A 19,876-nucleotide genomic window follows, 5' to 3' on the forward strand; every position below is an offset into this window, starting at 1 on the left:
AACACTGAGAGAAGGACTCCACATGGGTGCCAATTGTCTAACCAAAGTCTTGTGGACATTCCATCATCAATCTTGAAAATTAACTATGTGATCTTGAACCAAATGTCTCAACTTTAGAATCTTTTTCCAAGCCCAAAAAGCATCAGAACCGCATTTGACTGTCCAAATAGAGTCTTTCTTGAAGTATTTAAAATAAATCCACTGAGTTCATAAACCTTCTCTCTTTTTAACAATTTTCCAAAGAAGCGTAAGAAGACCCGCTTTATTTACATCTTTCACTCTCTTTAGACCTAGTCCTCCCTCCTTCTTTGGAAGGAAAACTGACGTCCAGCTGATGGTGTGAAGGAATTTATTATTGTCACTTCCCTTCCACAACAAGGCACACATGATGGACTCAATCATCCAAATCACATAGCCGGGAAGGCCATATATTCTAGTCCAATAAAGATATGAAGCCTGCATCATAGCTCGAACAATATCCAAACGGCCTGTGAATGAACGGACTTTGCTCTTCCACAACTGAAGCCTTTTCTTGAGCCTATCCAAAATAGGAGAACAATGATGGAGAGAAAGCCTGGAATAAATCAAAGAGAGTTCAAGATAATGTTGCAAATAGTTTGTAAATAGAAATGGTTAAACATTACCATTGCTAAATGCAACTATGACAGTCAGATTCAGAAACTGTCGAGATTAAAGTCATAGTTGAAAAACCAGGTTTTGATTTGGCCGAGTTTCCTGAGTGGAGTCAAAATTTTGGAAAACTTGGTCAAGAGTCGAGTAAACTATGTTAGGGTAAAAAATGATGAGACTCGGTCATAAGTTATCAGACTTAGTATTTTTACCCGAGTCATGATAGACTTTGCGATTTTAGTCATTTAAAAAAAAAGCCATAAAGCCGATTCACTTAGAAATTGAGTTGAGTAAAATAGTAAATTTGTGTTGTAAAATAGTAAAAAACCCTTAACTCCTCGTCTCCCTTCTATTGTTCAATGGAATAAACTCAAAATGCATTGTTATGTGATTACTTTTTTTTCCATAATTTTTCTATGTTTTTGTAATTTTTTTTAATTTATTCATATTTATTGCATAAAAAATAAGAAAAAAAAAAGTGACTCACCATGATTGGGTTTGACAAGGCCGAGTCACCAAGGTTTTTTGAAAGGCGAGTTGAGTCAGAAAACTTGGTTTTCCAACTATGGATTAAACAGCCACAACACATTTCGAATGCACAAGTGAGGTGCACCGTCCAATGCACTTTAATAGTGCATTGGGCAATGCAATGCACTTGAGAGGATAACAATGGTTCCTTTAGATATATATATATATATATATATAAGGTGATGTTCTCTTCCTGGGAGTGTACGGGGGAGCAGGTTGCGCCGATACACATGGGGTGGGATACAATAGCCATTTCAGTCATTCAGGGGGCAGAGGCGGTCATTTTGGTCCCCATGTGTCTTGGCACATCTTGCGTCCCCAGTGCAGAGAATATATATATATGTGTGTGTGTGTGTGTGATACCCTAAAAATATTTTGAAAACTTATCAGTGGAACATGGTAAGGTAAAAACAATTTGACTTATATTCTGAGGTGCATGTATGCGAGATTAGGTGATTTATGATTCTAGTTAGTTCACACAAAAGAACTTAAATGGTTTGAGCTTGAGTGATTCTATATGGATAAATGTCGAATGGTTGAGGACCAAGTCAATTATGGGTCAATTTATTGGTCAGTCTAACTCAAGTGTGAGTGGTTCAGTTATAGCAAAGTTTATTTTGGACCTTTGATATAGACTATGATTGAATAAATAAAGATATAGAGATAATGTCCAGGAAGTTTAAAGACTTATTTGGCCAGGTTTGCATATTACATCAGTGGTGCAAGAATAATAAGATTGATTTTGGTTCAGTTTAGTGATACAACGTTTTAACCAAGAACCAAATTTTTTTTTTGCTAGAAGATCCTTGTATTAAAGAAAAGGCAAAAGAGTCACAACTCCAAAAACAAGAAGAAACCGAAAGCAAAACACAAACACAGACTGGACCAGCCAGCCAGCTCCCCTAAATCATAACAAATCTATATCTAGGCAAGCCCATAGCATCACGAGCCAAATGATCTACAATATGACTAGGAAAGAGTAAGTTAGTAGAAGACACTCCGTTAATCGCCGCATGCTTTGCCAAATAGTCTACGAAAGTATTTGCTTCCCTAAAGCAATGCGAGATTTTCCAATTGCAGGAGTCAAGGAAAGGCTTGAGAGCCTGCCATCTTTGGAGCGCAAACCACGGAATGTTTGAGTGTTGAATGGCCAACACCAAAGCTGGCGAATCATATTCAATCCAAAGGTCCATGAAGCCACTCTCCCAAGCAATAAAAAGCCCGTCTAACAGAGCCTCAAACTCCGCCACAAAGCTATTCGAAACCCCCAGGTATCTGCAGTAGGAATGCAAGACTTGGGCTTGATGATTTCAAAACACACCCCCCACGCCTGCCCTTCCTGGGTTCCCGATCGAGCTGCCATCGATGTTGAGCTTGATCCACTGCCTAACCGGCCTGCACCAAAAAACCTCCAAGACATCATGAGATTTGAACCAAGAACCAAGTTACCATGTTGGATATTATTTATATTGGTCAATAGATTTAGTTTGATCAAAGTTGAATTTTTGGAGTCTGATTTAGTAAATTGGTTAAATTTCTAAACATATTATCTTGACCAATAATTGATGGGCAGTCAGAGAGAGTGACTTAGATTTCGATGAAACACCTATTTGCTTTGGATCACAAAGGGCAAGTCCTATATAACCATACTAATTCAATTATGACGATTCTCTGGAGGAACCATGATATTCAAATGATTGTGGGAGAAAGAAGATGACATGCGATCCAAGTATCCACAACTGTTTAGAGATCTTGATATGTAAATTTCGAGGAACAAATTTCTTTAAGGGGGATGGACTGTAATATCCCGCATTTATTCAGCGATCCAGGTAAGTTTAAATTTCGAGAACGAAATTTTGTTAAGGGGTGGAGAATTGTAATACCCTAATTTTGGACTAGGGGTAATTTGATCTTTTTACTTAATATAGGATTGACGCAAGTTGAAGTGTAGGATCTTGGACTTGCTAGGGTGCACACATGATGGTAAGTAGTGTGCCCTAGTGTAACACCCTTAATTTGAATTATTCCTTACCTAAGTATAGAATTAGGGTTTTATTTATAACATATATAATTTGATTTGGAAAATAGTTCATAGTTAGTAACCTAGCCTAGTGTTCAAACATTTAATTTAATTTGTTAGAGGTCTAAAGTTCTATTCTTTAGAAGTGTAATTAAACATTTTATTTCTTATAATTTTATAGGGCTTAAAAAGGGACTTCCACGATTTCTAGCCTAGGAGGTCTTAGAATTTTGTAAGAATTTAGTTAGGAAAAGTATTATGGATTGATAAGGAAAGGTGAGGTGGTAATTTCCAATTGGCTGAAAAACTCAATCTTGGAAAAAGAAAGTCTTCATAAAATAAAATCTCAACAAAAAAGGAATTTAGCTAAAATTAAACTACCTAATCTATAATTTTAATTTAAAAAATCTTAAGTCAAGATTCCTTTTAAAATATTTTCATTAGAGAAAAAGTAAAGAGATCTAGTTAGAGACTAAATAGAATTCTTCTCATCTCTTTCTTTTTTGTTAGGATTAAATCCCAATAACCAAATCTCAAACCCCATTCCCTTTATCATAAATTTGAGAGAGAAAGAGAGAGCAAGAGAGGAAAATTCGTGGACTATAGAGAGGAAGAGAAGAAGAAGAAGAGAAGAAGAAGAAGAAGGAAGGAGAAGAAGAAGAAGAAGAGAAGAAGGAGAAGAAAAAGAAGGAAGGAGAAGAAGGAGATTCAGATTATATAGAATCAGCCATTTGACGTCCAATTTCGACCCTTTTGGAGCCAAATTGAGAAAATCTTATTTCACAATAAAACATAGCCTCATCTCTTATTTTAGAAACCCAACTTGAATCAGCCCAAACGAATATCTAAGAAGAGAGATATCGCTGATTTATTGAAGGTAGGTCATTCTGTCAAAAAATCTGTGTTTCCCAAATCCGAGTTTAAGCAATACCTTGAAGTTGATTTCATCATTACCTTACTCATGGGACTCCATTAAAGGGATTCTGAACTAGGAAAAGGTAGATTAACATCATTGAAGCATTGATTTGAGGTCACCTATAGAAACCCTAGTTGCTTCACACAATGTGAGTAGATCTTCAACCATTATACTTGATATTTTCCTTACATATAAAATTTATTTTGATACATTGTTTTAAATTTGAAATTTAGTTTTAGATTGAGATTTATCATGCCAAAAACATATTTCATTCATGCTTTTACTCAATTAAATTGTTCACACATGATTGCTTGCAAGGAATGATGATATCTTTATGATTTAATTCACATATGTGTGTGCAGAATTTTTAATAATGTCATGTTTATAGACTAATGAATCCAATGCTTATTTGTTGATAGTATGATGAAGGTCTTTGAATGATTCTTCATGATTATAACCTAATGCATGATGTTTGTGGATGATGCATAAAAATCTGATTTTGTTTTGGGTTTATCTTTTAATTTTCATTGATGTTATTGTTGGATATGTGATTGCGAAGATTTTGCCCAATCTTCCCTATTATTGTTCTTCACTTTATGCATTAATATGTTGATGAAAGTTACTGTTTTTAAATTTTATTTTCATTCTTTTCAATAATATGTGTTAGGGTGGAATTGGGGAGTCATGACCCTAAGTTTCGAACTTGGATGTATAGCCCTAAATTATAAGTAAATCCACGATTGTTATTTTGTTGTTTATCTTACCGACATTGGTGAATATATTGGGGTAAAGATAAGTTGGTGAGTTTTTTAGCTACGGGTTTACCCTTATTGGAGCTATATAGACACTACTAGAAAGAGGGAGATGATAAAAAACTCTCCAGGAGGGCATTGCTGGTAAAACCTTAAGGGGCTTTGACTCGGTCTGGGGCAAGTTTGGTCACTAGTTTCTCTATTAGTTTCTTGATGTTGAGAGGGAACAGTGGTGTTGTAGTTGATCATAGCTGGAGTTCATACGTCGCTATTATGAGGGCCTTGACCAGTGTATGGTAACTAGTTCACACTAGTCCATTAGGGAGTGATGTGTTTGTTATTTTACATTCTTTGAAACTATCTTTTGTTGATTGTTGTCATATATACTTTTCATTATAGTAGTGGTGATAAGCAAATACGGTTATGCTCATTTTGTTTTGTTTTTTTTTTCCGGATCTAGATACACATATTATGTCTTTACATTTTGTATTACTTGTGCATGTTTTCACACCTATATAGTTGTTGTGGATTTATTTGCTAATATTTTTCCGAAGCTTACCCTCACCGTTTTTCAGATGAACAACTTTATGAATGCGAACCTGGATGTGAGGATGTACTAGAGGAGGAGGTCCAAGAGGACGAAGCGTTTGGATTAGAAAAGGACGACTACTATTAGACACTTGACACTTCCTTTAAATTTTAGAAGAACTCATAGTTTGTTTGAGTTTAATTTAATTTTGGAGATTGTAACCTTTATTTAAGATTTTTAAGTTTAATTTAAAAGTTGTAATAACTTAGTTTGACTACCCTACTTTAGTTGAAGTCTTAATCTATACATTTTAGACTTATGTTTGTATTTTGGTTCTACTCCGGTTCATATCTCCTTGACATAAATGATCTTGTGGACCGTCAATGTCCCTAAACCGCATAGATGGTTTTGGAGGCGTTACAGTGTGTGTGTGTGTGTGTGAGAGAGAGAGAGAGAGAGAGAGAGAGTAGAAGGGACGTAAGAGGAAGTCATGGGGAAGGAAAATAGCAACTGATAAATATTTGTTCATCCTGACAGTTTATTCAACAAGGCCTACTAAAATATATATGTTGAATCAAGATTCAGCCTAACTAAGTATATATAACACATAAACATGTTTTTGTGCATATTTCTTTCTAAAATTCAATTAAAACAAATTTATCATTACCATGTTCAGATCAAGAAAATAAGAACCAGTGAAATGCTATTTATCTTGTTGAAGATAAACAAATCAGATCATTCTTTAAATACTCCCATGTTACTTTTTGAGTATGGAATTTATAACTACTTTATATGTTTAAATAAAATTTCTGTGCAAGTTAATACAAGAACTTAGAAGCTGCTAGTACAAGCATAACTAGATCTGTTTAAGAGAAGAAGAAGACAAATGTTTATACATATTCAATAGATGGGATTGATAGGGCTACCAAAATGGTAGACTACTATTATTTCCTCAATGGTGATAATTACTGCCCCTGTGTAGCATTAGTTTTGTAGTGCCATTTGATATGATTATCGTGACCCAATCACTATCCACTCACATATGCTTTTACATGACCATGATATTGTATATTAAGAGTATCTCTTAGGTACCAGGGCAACTAGGTGTGGCAATAGGTCATGTCAGGACATCTTCGTGTTGTGTTGGAATCTCTTCACCCCTAATGAACAGGATATGATAAATGAGTCATGTTTGTGTCAACAAACAACAATATACTATATTCGTATGATCTTAATTTTTGGTAAATAGTTTGTCTTAGATCACATTAAATTCATCCATACAAGCCGTTTTGGGTAAAATTGAATTAAGATATCCTTACAAGATGACAAAAATAGTCTCTTTCGAGCCCAATGCACAAAAATAAATAAATTGAAACACCAAGTTATAACTTCATCCATGTTTAGGTATCATATAACATATATACATAACTTATTTAATTTTCTAGTTCTTTTATATTCAGAAGTTATAATACCCAACAAGTACAACACCACGTATCCTTAACCGTGTTGTGTCATGTATGTAGTTTGGCTATTCATATTTGAAATTGACACCCAAGAGGCACTGAATCATATACTTCATTTGTACAATTTTGTTTGGTAGAGAAGAAGATTAGATTAGTTATTATTTGTTAATTTCCACCCAAAACTTGTTTATTTGTAAATTAAGGATTTAACATACTTGTTTTTTGAGGTTCCACCCCATTGTAAGTCGATGTATAAACTAAACCTTGTATTTGTATGACTTTTGAATGTGGAATCAAGAATGCTCATCATCACTCAAATCTGGGACCCAATCCATGCATCCACTTTTTACAACAACCAGTCCTTTTTAAGCTCTGGATACTTATTCTTTCTCACACTGAAAATGATTTGTCTTTAAGCAACACTCCCATGAATGTTTATATAGGCAAATATTCCAACAATTCAATATTGAGGAACTTTTAACCTAGACCAGTCCTTTTTAAACTCTAGAATCTGATTCTTTCTTTTTTACTTACCATGAAGTCTCCATCCTATCAAAGTCTCTATATAAGTCTCTTTGCATGCTCTTTCATTTCCATCACAGCAAAGAGCAACAGGCAACAAGAAAAGAAATACTACTCAACGTTCCTAGCTACTCTAATGGAAACTGCTATTGTTTCCAAGACAACATTATCCAAATGGTTCTCCAACAAGAGCTTCATGCTAAGTGTCCATCGCCTTCAGCATTCCAAAAAACAATCAAGAAATGATGAACTCCAACAAATATCTCGTCACTTCGATGCTGATGGTAAGAGAAACTATACAAAGAATACAAAAAACAAGAGAAGAAACAACTAAAGAAGTCTCACACGGACAGACCTATGAAAGGGAGACAAAGCCAACAAGACAACTACTCACTTAAGGATAAACAAACACAAATCTCATAGTGGATCGAGAAAGAAAGAACCAAAAAGATCTCATCAATGGTTCGACCATGAGACAACCATACCCTAATTTTGAACCAAGAACCAATTTTTCCCAGAGTCGGTGGAGTATTGATACAGCTCACAGGGGTATTTTGGATATTTGGCACCTGTTCGATGTGTGTGTGGCAAATAAGTTTGCAAAAATAAAAATAATGAGGTTAGGCACTAGGAATGTAAGTCAAGTGTGAACCACATAATTAATAATTAAGAATAGGTTTGCTATGTACTAACTTTGAATCTCAAGCTTGGTAATGTCTTTTCTAATATCGGTAAATCTAATTTAATTATTGAGAAAGAAAAAGAGATCGATTTATTACAACCAAAGGACAGCAGCCCTATAACATCTCATGGGCATTCCCGAGAGAAGAAAGGCACCTCCAACACTAAAACGAACATACACGCTCCAAACATCGCCCAATTTGCTAATTAGTTGTTATCCCTTTAGACCAAGACTTGCTCTGGCAGTCTGGCATAGCTTGCTTAAAAGCATGCATGTGGCTTGTTCAGTGAATCAAGTACTCCTCATTGCATTGGTGTTTGGTATGCACCTTCCACGCTTTCCAACCCCACCCAATGTATTATTTGTTAGGATTTAAACACCAATCTGGTTAACCGAATGGGCAGCGGAATCGGATTGGATATTTACCTTTGCATTCAAGTTTGAGATCTCTTCTCATAACAAAAATTAAGCGGGAAACATAGGATACCTGAGAACCATAAATGTAGTTCCTGCTTCAGATAATAGCTCTTCCATACTCGAGCAACAATGGGGATTGAAAGTTGTTTTATTTTTCAAGCTTCAATCCAAAGCAAAACCAACATGAACGTTCACTTGATATTCCCCAATTAAGGATAGTGGATTTCATATTGAGCATCTCTGTCGTTCACGATGCGATATCAAGAATCCAACACACCAATATATAGTCCACTTGACATCAACCATTAGTGTACGAAAACCCATAATGAAACACCATAATGATACGATCTCTCAGGTCAAAGGACTGGTGATGGGTACGCATCTCTCCTTAATATGGCAGGTAGTAACACATGTGCGAATTTGTATTAGATTTTTTCTATATATAGAAATAATGTGTGGTTACATTTATGCTCTGAAAACAACTTTTCTAGTGACATACAATCTAACGACCATATGAACGGGATGTCCAGTCCTATTCTTAGTAGAGAACTATTTTGGGTGAAAACCCATGGAACAAACATATAAGTCCATAAATAAATTCATGCAATAATTAATATTAAATTTATTTTTTTCAAAATAATCCAGGTTTGATGGACACACTCCAACATTCTCCCCCACGTCGGGCTTCTCCCTCGGTTTCCACCTGGCCCCTGGCTGTCCTCAAAGCATGACCACCAGAACCCCCTATAAAAAAAGTCGTCTTATCCCCAACAGTTACTATTTGCTTTTGTAATATAGAGAGAATGACCAACTAACCATACATATGTATCTCATGCAAGAAGCTAGTTTTATTCCATCTACCGATTTTTTATTTTATACATACATACATACATATTTATAAGAACAAAGTTTCTCGGCCGGGAGTGTAGCCTTTGCGCTAGCGCCATAGTGTCTTGTCTCTCTCCTCCTCCCTATAAATGACCTCCCTACTAAATAAAAATAAATTAAAATCCCCTTGTCAAATTATCCCGCCAAATAATTGGGTTGCCCGCCCATTGCTAAATGACTTAAATTGTAGCAATAATAAAAACTATTGCTATGTATACCTTTTCAGTGGGTTTTTTATTACCATTGATATATTCTATTTTTTATTGAGAAAAAATTGTTTCAAACATTACTGCTATTACTTCTAATATTTTGATACTATTTATAGTCTTTATAATTATATCATAATTTTGGTTGTATTTTTTGCAATATTTGTCACAAATAATTAACTTGAACTCCATTTGTACTATTTACTGGATTTTTTATGTTTTAATTTTATTTTTTCTGATTGATTCACGATCGATATTTGAGTTGATACCAAAAATATATATTTTTTCAATTTTATTATTTAAGGGATATTTTCTTTTGTTTTTTTATTTTGAATGTTAATTCTGAATACATGGATGGGTACGTATACATATATTTATATATTTAATAATTAAATCGACATGGTCTATATTACAAAAGTTATAGAAAACTGTTGCTTTATATGTTTTATTTTTTATTATTTTATAATCATCGCTTCACCATTATTATTGGTATAATAATTACTAATAATAAATTTTATTTCTTGGATTTCTATAGTATAGGCTGATCTTCCCAAATCTATCTGATTCCTACTAAATTGAGAAGTGTTTACCAAATTCATATATTACCGTGTATGACAGCTTTCGCCAAAAAAAATTTTGAATATTTATTTTAATTAAAAGTAATTGGTTGATTTACACATTTAGTTTCGATTACTATTACAAGTTTAGGGTTTAGGGTTTAGAGTACTAGTTAATAAGGTTATAGGCAGTCAATAATTTTTTTTTCTTTAAACTGCTTCTAAGTTTCTTGCTCCTCTTACCCCTCCAACAGTTCACTCCACCTCCTCATGGCTCTTGTTTTACAAAAGCACACTAACCTTTATTGCCTCCATTTGTGCAATATTCACCGATCAATGGTGAATTATTTAGTTCTAGCTAACTAATTTATTACTTTTTTTATAAATTTGTTTACATTTTGAGGATTTTTTTTGGACATTTACTGTTTTTTACATATATAATGCAAGAAATATATCATTTTATGCAATAGTTTAAAAAAATTTACATTTTTATTTCCAATGTATATTTTTATATTGGTTTGGATTTTATTGTATTTTTATAAATTTATTATAATTTTGATTGCAATTTTTGTAATATTTCAGACAAAAATGTTTAATTATAGTACCTACCGCCACTAATTGTAGTACGTTTGGAATTTTTTATTGATAACAAAGGTTATTCAACAATGTAATTATTGTTGCTAATAGTTTGTAAATAGAAGCGATTAAACTTTACCATTGCTAAATACAACTATGATGGTCAGATTAAACAATTATCAGGGTTAAACAACCGCAAAATATTTTGTGGTAGATTTCCAAAATATTTTTCTTTTGGAAAATTACGTTCCCCTCCCCTGTACTTTGCCCTAATTACACATTCCTCTCCTTGGTTTTTTCACCTTACATTTTGACCCCTTATGGCTAACAGTGTTAGGGTGCTGTTAGTTAACGGTTTGAAAAGATAATATTACCCTTTACTAACAAATTAAAACTGCATTTCCAATTCTACCCTTTCATCATCTGTGAAATTGTTTAGGGCTTCCAAGCTTCTCCAACGACAGCCACCTCCAAGCTTCTTCAGCCACAGCAACCTTCAAGTATCTCCGGCGACAGTCAACCTTCAAGAAATGATGAACTCCAACGAATATTTCGTCACTTGGATGCTGATGGTAATGGGAAAATCTCAGGATCTGAACTCAGATCCTACCTTGCCTCTAAAAGGGAGTTCATGTCACCTGAGGAAGCTCAAGGTGTGACCAATGAACTCGATGCAGCTAGCGGCGACAGTTTGATACTCAGCTTTGATGATTTTGCAATGTTGATGGAGCGTGAAGGTGGGGATGATGATCTGAAAAGAGGCTTTCAGATGTTCGCTGCGAAGAGTTCTGGGTCCATTACATTAGAGGGCTTGCAGAGGATATTTGGTCGCCTTGGAAACAAAATGTTGAATGAAGAGTGCAAGAGCATCATACAGGCATTCGATTGCAACGGCAATGGTGTGATTGATTTTGCCGAGTTCCAGCAGATGATGGCTTAATCGTATCAATGTTTGCACCTGTTCTATTGTTTGCAAAAATAAAAATAATGACGTTAGGCACTAGGACTGTAAGTCAGGTGTGAACCATATAATTAATAATTAAGAACAGGTTTGCTATGTAATGACTTTGAATCTCAAGCTCGGTAATGTCTTTTCTAATATCGGTAAATCTAATTTATTGAGAAAGAAAAAGAGATTGATTTATTACAAACAAAGGACAGCAGCCCTAGAACATCTCATGGGCATTCCCGAGAGAAGAAGGGCACCTCCAACACTAAAAAGAACATACGCGCTCCAAACAGTACACAATTTGCTAATTTGTTGTTATCCCTGCAGACCAAGACTTGCTCACATGTCTGTGGCTTGTTCAGTGAATCAAGTACTCCTCATTGCATTGGTGTTTGGTATGCACCTTCCACGCTTTCCAACCGCACCCCATGTATTATTTGTTGGGATTTAAACACCAATCTGGTTACCCGAATGTGCAGCGGAATCGAATTGGATATTTACCCTTGCATTCAAGTTTGAGATCTCTTCTCATAACAAAAATCAAACGGGAAACATAGGATACCTGAGAACCATAAATGTAGTTCCTCCTTCAGATAATAGTTCTTCCATACTCGAGCAACAATGGGGATTGAAAGTTTTTTATTCTTCAAGCTTCAATCGAAAGCAAAGCCAACATGAACGTTCACTAACGAATTAGGGTTTCTAAAATCTTAACCACACACCATCACTCAAAGGGAGCAAGAGAGAGGAGAGAGAAAAAGTTTGCCAAGGGGGATGCCAGAGAAATTCAACCAAGCCAGTGAGTGCCCCCGCCCCCTTTGTGGTGTGTTGTTATAACTCTCAACACCTTAGGATTGGGGTGGATTCCCTTATTCACTTTCCTAATGTGAAAAGGAAACTTGACTAGCTACCCAACTTGCTTCTAAAGAGGGAAGATGTAGAATCTAAAAGGGATTTTGTGTTCTCTTTAATTAGTCAATATTTTATTTAATAAAATACTATAATTAAATGGCCAACAACCTCTTTTATTTTTCCAATTAAATGTCATGCATAATTAAACTCTTTAATCTGCATATAAGACCCTCAACTAAACAATATCTCATGATGGACTATAGAGTATTTAATTAAATATTTTCAAACCCCAATCCATCATACAAGTCTTTAATTAGAGATCCTGTGATCACAGTAGGATGACCAAAAATGCGTTTAAACATTGTTTGAAATAATATACTGATATACTTAATAAATTGAAAATAAATTTTGTAAACAATTTATAAGAATGCCACTGGATCTGCATTCCAGTCCAATTGATCATAGACATTCTTTCTACTTGATATTCCTCAATCAAAGGTAGTGGATTTCATATTGAGCATCTCTTTCGTTCACGATACGACATCACGAATCCAACACACCAATATATAGTCCACATGACATCAATCATTGGTGTACTAAAATCCGTAATGTAACACCGTAACGATACAATCTCTCAGGTCAAAGGACTGGTGATGGGTACGCATCTCTCCTTAATACGACAGGCAGTAACACATGTGAGAATTTGTACCAAATTCTTTTCTATACGCACAAATAATGTGTGGTTACATTTATGCTCTGAAAACAACTTTTCTAGTGACATAAAATGTGACGACCATATGAACAAGATGTCCGGTCCTATTCCTAGTCAAGAACTATTTTGGGTGAAAATCCATGGAACAAACATACAAGTCCGTAAATAAATTCACGCAATAATCAATATTAAATTTATTTTTTCCAAAATAATCCAGGTTTGATGGACACACTCCAACATTCTTCCCAACGTCGGGCTTCTCCCTCAGTGTCCACCCCTGGCTGTCCCCGAAGCATGACCACCAGAACCCCCTATAAGAAAAGTCTTCTTACCCCAACAGTTACTATTTGCTTTTGTAATCTGAGAGAATGACCAACTAACCATACATATGTATCTCATGCGAGGAGCTAGTTTGATTCCATCTACCGATTTTTTATTTTATACATACATACATATCTATAGGAAGAAAGTTTCTCGACCGGGAGTGTAGCATTTGCGCCACCGCCATAGTGTCTTGTCTCTCTCCTCCTCCCTATAAATGACCTCCCTACTAAATAAAAATAAATTAAAATCCCCCCTGTCAAATTATCCCGCCAAATAATTGGGTTACCCTCTCATTGCTAAATGACTTAAATTATAGCAATAATAAAAACTACTGCTATGTATACCTTTTCGGTGGGTTTTTTATTACCATTGATATATTCTATTTTTTATTGAGAAAATATTGTTTCAAACATTACTGCTATTACTTCTAATATTTTGATATTATTTATAGCCTTTTTACAATTATATCATAATTTTGGTTGTATTTTTTGCAATATTTGTCACAAATGATTATCTTTAACTTCACATGCTAAGTTTCATTCCTATCAAAGTAGTTCATGTGGCGAAATAGAAGTTTGAAAACCCAGGTTTTTTAACTGCACAATAGTGGTCAAAGGAACATATACGTATATAGAAATACATAGGGATGTGTTCCAATACATGAGACGAATATTTGATTGATTAAGCTCAAAAATTTGATAAATAGTAATATAAACCATGATCTATCTATCCAACGGTTAAAATAGCTACACCATCAATCCATGAAACAAGTGCATAAAACCCATGCCCTCGTTCGGCCATAACATCTCTCCCAAAGCATTAAAAATTTCTATTACTCCCTTGAACTTGCACCTTATTTACTTAAACTCCCTTATCAGAAGTTTCACCTTTGAGTCACCCTAAAAAGTGAATTTTTACATCTTTTTATCTCCAGCTATATTGAAATGACTAAATTACCCCTCCTATCAACCTATTAATCAGTTCTCATCAGCTGTCTTTCTCCCTCTTTATTTTAAAATTTTTTTCTTCTTCTCCTACCTCGTCCGAGAATGCAGCCACTCATCCAGATGGTCCAACCCCCTACCCCCAAGCGATACGGCCCTTTCTAATGAGATCATGAAGGCACCTCTTCCCCACACATTTAAGATGCTGACCTTTGAAAAGTATGACGACACCACGGACCCTCTGCATCACTTGGAGAGCTTCAAGTCCATGATGATTCTCTATGGGGCCCATGACGCCATCATGTGTCGAGAATTCTCAGCTACTTTGAAGAAAGCCAAGAGAGTTTGGTTCTCCTGCCTCAAGTTGAAATTTATCAAAAACCTCCAGGAACTCAGTGAGTCCTTCGTCAACAACTTCCTGAGCAACAAAAGTCATAGGAAAACTTCGGTTAACCTGATGACCATAAAGCAGTGCAACAGCAAGCCTCTCCTTGGTGGTATCGATGATGAAAACTCCTGTTCTTCCTATTAAAGAAGCCGCCCTACGCCCTACAACCTCCCTGACCTACTAGCTATCAGCGAGAAATACATCAATGCGTTTGAGACTGGCTGCACAAAAATATATCGAAGGAAGTGAACCGGACAAGAACAAATCTAGAATAGAGAAATCCGAGCTGGTTTGAGCAAAAAACAATGCTCTAACCGAAGCTCAGGTTGGTTGAAAAGCCCTGCCAAGGTGTTTGACAAGTACACTCCCTTCACCCACAAAAGATTTGACATATTAATGTAGATCAAGAACAAGGACTATGTCAAGTGGCCAAGCAAGATGGGCTCACACTTGGGGAGACAAGATCAGAGAAAGTACTACTGGTTCCACTGGGATCACATGCATGACACTAACGACTACAAGCACCTCAACGGAGATATTTTTTTGGTGCAACCTCAAGGCTCAAGGGAGAGCTTGATCCAAAGAGGTTACCTTGACCCATACATTGACAAAGACATTCAGGATGCGATTAGGGATGTAAATTAATAGTCGAAATCCGTTTCCGTATTCGTGTTCATATCCGTTTAGTACTATCCAAATCCGTCCGAAAGTTAAATAGATACGGATACGGATACGGATAGGCTATAGCTATCCAAAATGCTATATTTACATATAAACGGATAAAATATTTGATTTGTATCCGTATCCGTATCCGTTTAACACTATCCCAATCCGTCCAAAAGTTAATCGGTTCCGAATGTGAATATAACACTATCCGAATCAAATTCGATCCTTTTACATCCCTAGATGCGACCTGATCTGAGCGACGTGCGGAAAGAGAACATAATTGAAGAAGAGACTGAGGCCCAGAAAGAAATGTCCTGACCCACAGAAAAGGACACAACGGCCATGCAGATTGTGACACTCCAACTGGGGTGATTGCCACAATTAGAGGTGGACCAACAGCTAGGGCAACTCTTCCTCCTCTAGGAAAGGCTACACTCGAAGTTTCTATAGCACGGAATGGCCAAGCAAAAAAGCCAAGACGGGATAGGTGATATCCTTCTCCAATGAAGACCTCAAGAACAACAATGTGCCACACGATGATGCTATCATCATAGCATTAAAGATCACAAACTTCGAGGTGGAAAGGATGGTCGACAATGGGAGCTTGGCCACCACTCTCTTCTGCGATGTGTATGAGAAAATGAAGCTGGGAAAATATAGGTTAAAAGAGCTGGATTCGCCGCTGTATGGGTTCATGGGAACACCAGTCAATGTCGAAGGGTTAATAGAACTGCCCGTAACTGCAGGAATTGAACCATGTCAATCCATGATCATGGTCGTCAACATCTCTTGCACATACGACACAATCTTAGGCAGGGCAGTGTGAGGACAAATGACGTCATGGCGGGGGATCATCATGTGTCCTCCACCTCATTTTTCTATGGAGAAAAAAACTGAGGTGAATTGAATGTAGGAGTCGCCACCTGGAGGAGGGTTCAGGACCTATAATTTAAATTGACTCTCTTGCAATGCCCATAGGGGACTGATCGGTCCATTGGTTTGGGTACATGTCATATTACGGTATGACGAAAGTGGAATCTAGAATACAAGGAAAGGTAAGGAAACATACTTGGAAGCTTGGCTGCATGGTAAGGGTTAGTATACAGGGAAGTAAAACAATGAAATAAAGACAAAGAAAAGCCCAATTAATGCATGACAAGCATGTGGTGCGATTTATGACAAGTAGAGATGGATGGAGATACTAGCATGTACATGTGCATGTTGAAATTGTGGAGGAAGATGCATGAATGGTAGAAAGGGGGGGGGGGAATGAGGACATTAGCGGAGGAGGAAACATGGTGTAGAATATTTGACAAGAAAATATAGCATATGAAAAGCATGTAAGCATACCATAGGCTGAGAAAATACAACAAATATTATAATGAGAGAAAATAGGATGAGTCTTAGTCTACAGGGGATGAGGATCATACATTAAAAGTAAAGGAAGAAACAACAACAAGAGTGTAAGTGATCACCATCTGAAGAGATGGGATCACATGCCTCTAAAGATGCAAAATAAGTATGAAAACGATGAAATCGACAAAAAATACGTACAAGAGAAAATGATCTTACCTATTTGGAAGATGTTCTAACTAAAAGAGATGGAGGCTTCCCTTTGTGACTCAGGAGGTTGATATGTAGAGATAGTATCACCAATGGTTGGATTTTCTTGTCTCTTTTTGGACAACACTTCATCCCCAAGCACCAAAATCACTAAGTATTGATGACTCTAAGCTATGAATTTGAAGCTTGAGATCCAATGACCAAGTAGGGACTCAAGAGCAATGGCAATTGAGCAACGGGGTGAGGATCAAGCAAGGACCAAAGACCAATTGTTCGTGCACTCAAAAATTCATGCAAGGATCATAGATTCGATTTGGATCATTGGTGAAGTATCGAGAGAGGTGTCTTTGCATCGACGATGAGTATTTGGTTAAAGTTATGGCCAATGGAGTATGGGCAAGTTGTTTGTTGCCAAAGTTGAGGTTTCTTAGAGCCTAAGACAGCCAATATTTGGATCCAAGTTGCAAAAATTGAGCTTGGTCACGAATGGAAATGAAATCGGAGCTAAACATGCTAAATTTGGGTGTCTGTGATTTTCATAGGATCAACATTGAAGTTGGGTCAAGTCGACATAGTGGAGGGGTATGGTCGACATCAAGCTGATATCGACGAAAGGAGATCGACATCGAGCTGATATCGATGAACAAGGGTTGACATCAATGAAGGTATGGTTGAGTGTTGGTAAGAAATGTCTGAATGTCGAGGGTATATATACATTCAAAGGGTTCAGTTCGACATTCACATGGGTGAGGTCGATGTCAACTCTGGGCTTTTAAGTGTCGACCTTGGGTTCGAATGTCGATTTTGGATGTTTGGGCTAGTTTTGTGCTTGGCCAGGTTGGTTCCAAAGAGGACTGGGTCAGGTCTAGCCCTTCAGGGATGATTTGGAGTATCCAGGGGCTCTTGTTTTGGCTCTGAAGAAAGTTTATGGGGTTTTCCCTCTTAGGGGTATTGTGAGTGAACAATCTGTGAACGAATTGGGGAAGTTCACACTTGCGCTACATCTATAGATACATTAACTCTACGCCTTGAAAGATGCTCATCTTCATCACGAGAAGCCTCCGGGTGGAATGACAAAATGAGGTGTCTATAGAATGCCCCTCTTTGATTAAGAATGTGAAACAATTGAAGGTCAAAGAAGTGATTCCTGAATACTTCGAATCATCAAGAGTTTGAGTGAAATCTTACAAGTTCTTTGCTCAGGGGCACTAGAGCGCGAGGGGTGATGGAAACATTCCTACGTAACGGCTCCAACAGATGAACATAGGGATGCCAGGGCAGCCATTTTGTTGGCTATGCTAGCTAGTGTGGATACCGAGACCTGTGGATGCAGGTCTTCATCCGCCTTGCAAGCGGGATCCGCTTGATTCGGGGTCCCTTAGTGACATGGGGTTTGGGATCATGATATATACACAGTAAAAATAAATGGAGTTGCCACCTAGGATTCGGGCCTAGGACCCAATGGGGTAGCCCCATCCAGGATGAATGGATAGGGCTATATGATTCCATATGGTTTGGTCAGAGAGCCTAGGTAAGTGGACAAATAATGAGAGTAGGAAGGTATTAGCACACCCCATCTCGCCCAGTCAAACCAGTCTTTCTACTAGATGCTTGATTTCATATATTTTCCTATAATGATATTTCTTATACCAACATGTGAGACTAATTTATGATGCATCAAATATGTAAAAATGAACTAAATATGATACTTGTCAAAAATGGTAATGCGCATGTTGAAATAAGTTACTTTAATCTATGGAAATGAGCTAAAATACTTTATAGAAAATAAAACAAAACATTGCTTTTTGTAAATAAGGCTTACTATTTACACTAATGCAAGCTACTTTAGTTGTCTATATCATGCCAACATGATAAAAATGCGAAAGACATAAACCTCATGTGAAATTAACAGAGTAAAAAGAAACACTACAAATATGAAATGTGATGATGTCCCACGGATCAGGTGGAGACGGACGACTGGCTTGCCTCTCTTTCGTCAAACAGAGTGACAACTATGTAAGATAGCTAAGGATTACTCGGACTTCAGGCAAAGTGACAGCTGTTATCACTGAAATCTCGGGCAGAGTAATGGCGTCTCTGGGGATTTCTCAAGACTATCGCTCGTTACTCGGACAGAGTGACAATGCTACATGACCATAATAAGGATACCATGGGGAATGTAATGAAAGAGGGTGAAAAAATGAGAGGTGAAAGAGGAGGGAGGCTCAAATATCAAAGTAGGACATGGGAAACAGATGGGAGGGTCACTATAAAGCGTGCACACACACACACACACACACACACATTCAAAAAATGGTCATTTTTTTGGGGCTTTTTTATTTTGTAAATCCAACCTACCAACTACAGGTGAGGGATCCGGTATTCGACCGTGTCCAATTGTCATCATCATTGTGGATGGCTGGCAATTTTCAGCGTCTACACTAATATATACAAGGATGCTTAAAGAGGTCCCAATATTGCAGGTTTCCTAGGAGCGAAGCCAGCTCCATTCTTAATAAGTAACTACCATGGACGGTTATATTTTGAAGATTCTTTTTTTTTCCTCTTGATTAAAATGGAAATTAAACTGTCTTTCGTGGTACCATACATATATATATGTTACCATACACACTCCAGGTGACACCATAGATGGATCGTATAGGCAATTACTATGTTTCTGATCATATCATACCCAAAAGAAATTAAAAACAATATCATATCATATCTCCTATTACATTCCTAAAGAGCACCACAGTTATCCCTAAACAATGTTCATGCAGCACAGTAATCTT

The 19,876-nt window shown here is 36.6% G+C and overlaps 1 protein-coding gene across 1 annotated transcript; it reads left to right on the forward strand.

Annotated features, from left to right (window-relative positions):
- The first annotated feature begins 2,216 nt into the window (after positions 1-2,216).
- On the forward strand, positions 2,217-11,626 carry LOC122643236 (probable calcium-binding protein CML41). Its single transcript, XM_043836879.1, has 2 exons — positions 2,217-2,291; positions 11,126-11,626. The coding sequence occupies exons 1-2, from the start codon at positions 2,217-2,219 to the stop codon at positions 11,624-11,626; spliced, it is 576 nt and encodes a 191-aa protein (XP_043692814.1).
- Positions 11,627-19,876: the final 8,250 nt, after the last annotated feature.

Source organism: Telopea speciosissima, chromosome 10 (genome assembly GCF_018873765.1).
Source record: "Telopea speciosissima isolate NSW1024214 ecotype Mountain lineage chromosome 10, Tspe_v1, whole genome shotgun sequence".
Classification (NCBI taxonomy): domain Eukaryota; kingdom Viridiplantae; phylum Streptophyta; class Magnoliopsida; order Proteales; family Proteaceae; genus Telopea; species Telopea speciosissima.